Genomic DNA, 8,602 nt, shown 5'->3' on the forward strand with positions numbered 1-8,602 from the left:
AGAAACTAACTGATGGGATGTTTCAGATGTGGACACTGTGATGCAGAGAAAAAAAACAGGCGTACACTTCAGAATATACTGCTTGATTTTGATTCAATACAATTCTCCATTTCCATACAGGGATATGTCAACAAATCACAAAAAGGTCCAATAAGCATTAACGCTTAGCTTCCACTGTACTGTACATGGGACGGGAGAGAAAAGGTCACCAATGGAATATTCCAAGAACCTGGCTAAATAGCAAACCAGGCCAAATTAACCTTGCGGCAGTGGTAAATCATCTAATAGAAGAACGCAGAGTCCTCATTTTCTTACCTAAATGACATGTGGGATGTCTATTAGCAGATTTACCACTTCCTGTAGGTTAACTTACAGTGTGTAGGTACGTTTATCACTTAACCATGTTCTTGGAATCCTCCCCAAGTTTCATTGCAAAGTTCTGTTGTGTTGAAAGTGAAAGGTAAACAAATGCAGCCCACATGTAATGGATAACATAGACTCTATCATTCCGGAAGTAGCACTGTAGCTTATCCTCCAAATATAACATAAAGACAGCTGTCTGTTTTATCACAGGCTCTTGGCACCTGTTAAGGTGATAAAAAAAACAAATACAGCTGTTATGAAGAGGACGGCTAAATTTAAATTTCGAGCTTTTGGTGTCATTGAAGTGAAAAGTAAAAACAAATGTCGATGATCATGGCAGCACTTAAGTGTCCACTCTACATGTTGCAGTGAACAGCAAAAGACAGCTAACTAAATTGTGACATTTTTGCGTTGTAAGCTAAAGCACAAGTAGGTCTCCCAAGCAAGCTGCAACAGCACACGCAGAGCTTCCGTGTGGCTTTTTTTTTTGCATATAATATGCATGATATAAAAGACCACATAACTTCCAACTAAATAACAGATGCATGGTTTCTCCATTCTCGCAAGCTAACAAACAACACGCTCAGCATTTCTGGCAGTTGAGAAGGAATTACAGAATTTGTTGACCTAGAAAATCAACCAATTCCACTCCAAGCCCCCAAAAGAATGTCTTACCACAGTGCACCATAATTTTGTGTTAAAGCAGCAACGCACTGTCTTGAACCGCACATTACCATGATAGGGTTTTTTTCATCTTCCTTCCATTTCATGTGTGTGTTAAATGCCGTTTCTCTGGTACAGTACACACTTTACACACGGTTTTCAGTCACTCACAGACTTGGAAGATGGGCAAACAAGAATGACCTTGCAGTGCAGGGCACCAAACCAGCCACTGCTGGGTAAATAAAAAGTGTGTGTGCATGCTTGATATACTGTAAATACTCTTCCCCTGTATGCGAATAAGCTGGAAATCTCTTGAACCACTGATGACCCTTAGCAATACATCAAACATATCTTCTCTTCTCCTCCTCCCCCATCTCCCCCCTTCCCTTCTCCCAGTGCCAGGTCAAATAAGCAAAGCTCCATTGGTGACTTCATCTGGTTTGATTTCCCCTTCTCCTTATTCTTTTTTCGGGCTGAGACTATGACAGTGACTTTAGAAGGCTCTTTTTTATCCCCTGTTAATCAACCAAATTGTTCCTTGTCCACCATATGACAGGTACAGTAGTCAAGCACACTTACAGTAGGTTACTCCCCCAACCCTATAATCCTGGAGCTAATAGTGTAATCAGAGCCAAGAATACAATAGAGGATTTACTGTTGATACAAATTACACAATCAGGCTTTCCAAAGAATTCTTTCCCCTCCTTGGACAAACAGCACCATGTAAAAACACTGAAAACAAATCATTTTAAGCCACCAGATACTTCAAGGACAGCATTGGATGTGCACTTCCAGTTCTCCCACATTAACAGGATTTACGCGCAAATTCAAAGTTTAGTGCGCAAAGTGCCCAGTTTATTTGCCCTAAGTCAAGCTGTGAACACGAATAAGTGTGTGGTCAACTCACAGGCAAAAAAAAAATGAAACTTTTCTTTTTTACCTGGTCTCTTTGAATGCATGGCAATGAAGTCCTCCTGTGCGACTTGCTGTTGGAGTGTGCATGGTGTGCCATGTCTGTGGAAACCACCGAGCTGGATCTCCTTCGCCTTTTAAACACTGGGATGTCTTCTCTTGCCCCTGTCACGGAGGTACAGCCTTCCTTGAGAGTGGCCTGGTTCGGCAAGAGCCTGTCAGCATACTTCGCTAGCAAGACGCCCAATACCCCCACGAGGTACGCCAGGTACGGTCTCCAGCTGGCGCGCACTTTGTGCAGCGAAATGAGCGACACGGTCCGGATGATGCTGATGAAGATGATGACGGAGACCCCCTGGCCGACTCTCACGACCATGAGTGCCCCACTAGCCAGACAGGCGAGCACCACCACGGTGGCCGTGAACGACAGCAGCTGGTCGTCCGCGCCGTGCAGCAGAGACTGTGCTGCGGCTTCGCCCAAGTGGCACACTGTCAACAGAAAGACGGCAGTTCTGATCAGGACTCCGCACCGGATCAGGTAGAGACCAACCCAGAAGAAGGCACATACAAGAGTGAAAATGGGAGAAATCAAATGCCACAATGTGTACGGTAGCTCCAGCACCCAACCCGTCACATAGTGAAAAAAAGATCCCGAATCAGTGTCGAGAGCGCCGTTGCTGCTGCTGCCGCCACCGCTGCTACTCCTCCTGCTACTGCTGTGGGTGAAGTCCACATCCCAGTCAACGAATTTAACCACCAGAGCGAGAATAACTGAAACCGACCCCACACACACCACAGACGACAGACTCCGCGAGTTCCAAGACTCAGTGAGTCTGAGCCACGACCGGCAGTCGTGGTCCTGATACAAGGGGGTGACACATGTCTTCACATAGCCATTGCGCTCGGGCGCCCTGGGGCTTTTTTCATAAGCACTTCGTGTAGTAGTAATGCCCCTGTCGCTGTCAGATTCAACTGCCATTGCCATCAGTCAAAATGAATGTTGTTTCAACGTGACAGTGTATGTATATTTCAGTCTATATCCTCCTGACTACCAGCAGTTCATTTTTGTCCTCTCTAGAGGACATTTGTAAACCGCAATATCTCCCACCCCATACATACTACTGTGCTAACTCCCAATGGTCTTTGAAGAGGACATTCAGAGCTTTCCAATGATACCATGTGTGTAGGGGTGGGGTTTTGGGAACTTTCTATTTCTTTGCAAGGAAAATGGTGTCCATTAAAAATAGGCCGCTTTTGGCTAAAGGGAAAGTAAATGCATAATACTTTAAAGTGGGCAATTATTGTCTTAAAACATCATCTTTATATGTTATTTCAATCTCTTCAGAGCACAATTAAACCATTTCTAAATTAATGTAACATTATTTAATTCCCATATTTAGGCGTTAAAGAAATGTCCTCTAAAATGGACATTGGTAGTGACATCTTCCATTTTGTTAGTATTTTTCTAGTCAGAAAGTCATTATCAGAATCAGAAGGAGAGACACTTTACAGCACATTATTGATAAATAATCCTAGATGTGATGTTTGAGGAAGATGCTAAAGATTCAGAGACCTCTTAGGATTCATTTCAAGCAGGAAAAGTAGAATCAGAACAAGCAGAACGTTCCCTATTGATGCATTTGTCGCCCCATGTGGAGCATGACTCTGATGTGTGTCTGAACTTTGGAGGACAATATTTCAACCAAAAATTAAATTAAGACTAAATTAATCCTATAGACATGAACACATGTTGGTTCCAGAGATAATAACCCATATTTCACACATCAGAACTATAAAATTAGTCAACTCTGGTGAAAGTTCTCAGTTGAGGGACCACATGTCATTCAAGCTTCAACTGCAAGTCCAGTTGCTTAAAACAAAATTGCTTTGACATGAGATGACCTGCATGACTGATAATGGTCACAGACACATCCAGTTTCCACCTCAAACCAATAAAACACTAATTGTAAACTCATAAATGCTGAAATTTACTAATTATTAAACTGATTGTTATGCTTTTTCATCCAGATTGATTGATAGCAATTAAGGTACATTTTCAATGTACGGCCTTCCAATGTCCACTGTAATGGACACATTAAATCTTTAAAATAAAAAATAAAATTTCGAAAAAAATGTTGTCAATCTCATTTTTTGCCTTCAAACAATTGGGGGAGTAAAAAAAAACAAAGATTTTTAAACTTTTTTTCCCCTGGTAGTCAGGAGGATATGCAAACTGTGGAAGTCCAGGGGCATCGCATACCACGTTGCACGTTGGACCTGATTTACCAAGTGCTAAAGTAAAAGCCACATCAAAGGCATACGAATCCCCTGACACACATGTTTATGCTTACACATTCAATAATGTAGCACGGTAAAATATCCCATTTATCTATAGCTACACCACGTGTAGGACAAAAAACAGTCCATCTGGCCCACGTCCATCAGTCCCACAGAAGGCAATGTCAATAATCGCCCAGTGAACCAAAAGAAAAGAGACCAACTTCTGACGTTTCCAACATCTAGGCCAGTGCTTCATCTCCCTCTTCGCCGTCTCTCTCTCCCTCCCTCCCGCGACGAGAGCGTTGTCCCTCTTTGTTTTTTCTCAGTCTCGCTCTCTGTTTCTCCCAGTTGTTTCTCCCTCACGTCCCAGGTCTTCCTATTACGCACACCATTCTTTCCTCTTCAAAAAATGCGAGCGTAATTTCCAACGTCCCTCGCCCTCAGACCCTCTCACTTGTGCCATTTTTTTAACTTCAGTTTTCCTCTTGCTCCGTTTAGGGTTGAAAATAAAAACGAGGTCCCGAAGCTTGCTTAGCTCCTCAAAATACCCCAACCCATTTAGCGCTGCCGCTGTTTCCCAACGAAGATGTGGAAAAAGACAGCTTGGGGTAGCCTTCGCAGAAGCATGAAAACATATCGCACAGGCTGTTTTCTGACAATGCACAAACACGAACGGGTGCAACACCTATCCCGGTGAAACCATAAACGAGTAGTGCTACAGGCGGTGTCAGATGATCCGGGCTTTCTCTGTCCACGGGTTTCCTTCACTATTGAAATTTAACTGCTCACCTACATCCTACGTCAGCAGGCGGTGTTGCACTATTGTGACCAGTCGAGGCGCCTCTTTTTTGGCTGGGGTTATTCACAAAAGATTGTATTACTGCTTGTCTTGAGAGAACGAACGTCTTTTGTCTGACAGCGTCTTTTTTTAGTTGTGGACGTCCACTTACCTAGAGCCTATATTCGCAGTGACGTTGTTGGAGTGATAATGTAACGGATCATCAGCATAATTTGTAGTAGCCTAGCTTTTATTTTATATTCATTTCATTGTAATAACCAACAAGTTAGGCTACAATAAAGAGTAATGTTTAGTCTACTTAAGGTAAAAGCAACAAAGCTACTATTTATTTTCTTTTTTTTTTTATCACTAGCCTATTGTATGAGCAGGCCTAATATAAACAGCAGGCCTAGCAAGAGTAGTAGCAATACTAGTAGTAGTAGGCAAGGCCCTAGTATTAGTATAATAATAATAATAATAATAATAATAATAATAATAATAATAATAATAATAATAGTAATACTAATAATAACCGGCTAATAATAATGTGTCTTGTCACGTATTGTTGGTGATAAAAAATAATGCCATTTTTTGGGGGCAGGGGCAAATATTGTCAGATACTCATCCAGTGCCAATGGAGTGAGCCATCTCTCTAATTGGATTTAAAGCCAACCATATCTTGAAATGAATGGCAAGGGGTCTGCTGGTCTAATAGATTATAAACTGTAGTCTTTGTATCCACAAACTCCGGGAAGGATGCCCTAGTTTTCTTTGCAGGTTTTCCCCTATAGCCTACCCTTCTACCTTACTGGCTTTCCGAATGCTCCCATCACTCACTTGAACTGATAGAATAGAATAGAATAGAATAGAATAGAATAGAATAGAATAGAATAGAATAGAAATAGAAATAGAAAACATTTTATTGTCATTGTACAGATCTACATTATAGCCTACACATTTGCAAAGAGATTGAAAGCAACTCACTTCTGTGTAGACCTCAGAGAGAAATTTGAAAGAATTTTAACCCTTTAAGACACAGCATTATAAATGTGCTGTTACCAGAATGCCTATGAACAAGTCGTAGTGCATTACTAAAGGTCCTGTGTTATGTCATAGCATTGTAGTACGATGGTAGTTAACTTTTCAATGACTATTACAGCGTGCCACTGAGGTACAGTGTGCATTAAGGGGCTACGGACAGTATAGTGTGAACACGTAGTACTTACTGATCACAACTGTTATTATTATTATTGTAATATATTGTGTATAGCATGTAGCACTGTTCGTAAACTAATCCCTGTGAATGATATAGCCCCTTGTGAGTGCCAGTTTCACTTCGTTCCTGTCCAACAGCTTTATTATTAGTTTGGAGAGAGAGGAGCCTCAGGTGAAAAAGTTCTTTTCCGGCCAGTTAGTTCCTGTGGCATTCAGAGGCCAATGCAGTCACAGGAACGGAGTGTGCCTTGTTGAGTAAACACTCTGACAGAGACTGATGATCCAGAACCGGTGTTACACTCGAGCAAGTGACGCTACAGCATCATCATAGAGCTATACGCTTAATGGAGGAGAACCATCTGAGTAAACTTTAATCCACATAGTTAGTGCAGCCCTACAGAGGATAACCTCAGGCCAGTGATAATTAATTGCGGACAGAAGGGTAGAATGACATTGGATTATTTATTCATTTTTGCTTTAAATTGAACTCCTCCACGATGAGGTAGGCCTACTGTTGGTAGACAGAAGTAGACAGAGTAATAGACATAGACACGTGTTCCTAAATGTATCAGAAAAGCTCTGAAGACCTAATTGTATTTAGCAAAATACAACTGAGGAAGAGAGAGTACATAGGGCCATTGAAAAGTGACGGACAAATAGCCCTCTTCAGTGGAGCGAAATGCATACAGAGGACAGATGAGGTGCGCAGAGCAAGGACAGTTTCCCCTCATATATCCTCTCTGAACACAAAGAGGCCTGTTGTCAGCCAGGACAGCACAGTCACATATAGAGAAGATAACAGAAACACTCATCAAACTATACAGCCACAAACGTGACATTGGGACAGAGAGGGAGCAAACAAACCGAGCAGTACAGCGAACAGAACTATTCCATATGGGAAAATGCTGTCCTTACTTCAACTGTACAGTGTTTTAAACTCTTAATTAAGACATTGCCCTGTTATTAATTTGGTGTTACCAGAATGGCAATGAGCAAGTTGTAACATATTAGACTTAATGTAATGTTGTGGTAGTAGAGTATAGTGTGGTAGTAAAGGGTGTCCAACGACAACATCACACTTGTGCATTATGAGGCTATCCCATTTTAATTTAGAACCGCATTAAATTAAAGGAATATTACAGTGTAAAATTAACATTGGCAAAGTTTTGGGTTCATAAGTTTAGTGAAGAGCTGAGCTAGACGGTTGCATTCCAATGTTGATCATTTTTAACATTTTAGTCGAAAACAATGCAATTCCTGTTGAATCAGACCCTGCTCAAAATTCAAATAAGGCCTTACACCCTGTGTAAGAGTGTAACAAAGCTTTTAGCCTCCCATGCATTGCTTACCACATCACGTAATCTGTTAAGATATTGCCACTGTTATAAGTTTGCTGTTACCAGAATGGCAATGACTCAGTCACAATGTATTACAGTAATATCATAGTAGTGAGCAGTAAATTCTTTACATCGACTATACAGTGTTCCATTGGTTGGATAAGTCCGCATTTTGAGGCTACACAGTGAAAAATGGGGTGTCAAAATTTAAGAGTAAACTTTTTTTTAACTCCAGGTAGAGTATTTACAACAGTGTGGAGGGTCAAATCATTCCAACAGTGGAGTTAAAAGTCAGTGAAAAGTTCTGCAGGTGGCCATTGTAGTTGCAACTTTACAGTGAGATCATTTTTTCGCATTTTAGCGTTGATATTCATGCAAAATCAAGTAGAATTGACTCTGTCAGTGTTACACTGACAGTAGAGCAAAATGCACACTATTTTTGAGTACTAAATATGATCTGGAATGTGAACGTTAATTTCAACTCTTAAAGAGTTGTAATGACACCCCAGGTTTTACTCATGTATGCTGATGCTCCTACAGTCACAGCCATTTGAGGTACAGTACAGTCAGAGGAGCAAGGTGTGGTACTTATGCCTTGTTGTTTTGAAGGGCACTTTAGCCATAGACGAGGGTGAGGCCGGAGAACATTAGTTATTTATTGCCCACCCTACCAGCGTTCTGCTCCCTACTGGTTCAGGGATTCCTGTGACCATATGACCCCAAGCCAAACTCCCTGAAGCATTTGACCAACAGCTGGCCCTCTCTGTAAAGCCACATAAAAAATGCATCCAAGGTCACGGTTAGAGAATCTCCGTAGGTGACTCTGAGCAATTCTGCAGAGACTACAGCCTACACAGTAAAATATGGTGTCAATATTTCATCACGCGTGTAGTACATTTACCACACTGTGGAGAGTACAATTACTGTACACTATAGAGGAGTAAAAAGTCAGTGTGAAATTCGGCAGGGATTCAGTGTAATTTCAACACATCTCTACAGCTAGTACAGTATTCACACAATATTGAGTACAACATTGAGTACAAATGTTGAGTAC

At 41.4% G+C, this 8,602-nt stretch overlaps 1 protein-coding gene across 1 annotated transcript in view; it reads right to left on the reverse strand.

Annotated features, from left to right (window-relative positions):
• pde3a (phosphodiesterase 3A, cGMP-inhibited) overlaps positions 1–2,972 on the reverse strand; it is a 171,002-nt gene extending 168,030 nt beyond the window's left edge. Inside the window, exon 1 of the mRNA XM_063218164.1 lies at positions 1,967–2,972. Within this exon, the coding sequence (XP_063074234.1) occupies positions 1,967–2,923 (957 nt within the window). The 5' untranslated portion in view covers positions 2,924–2,972. The remainder of the gene's footprint in view (positions 1–1,966) is intronic.
• Between the last annotated feature and the right edge of the window lie 5,630 nt (positions 2,973–8,602).

The sequence above is a fragment of the Engraulis encrasicolus genome, chromosome 15, assembly GCF_034702125.1.
Source record: "Engraulis encrasicolus isolate BLACKSEA-1 chromosome 15, IST_EnEncr_1.0, whole genome shotgun sequence".
In the NCBI taxonomy this organism is placed as follows: domain Eukaryota; kingdom Metazoa; phylum Chordata; class Actinopteri; order Clupeiformes; family Engraulidae; genus Engraulis; species Engraulis encrasicolus.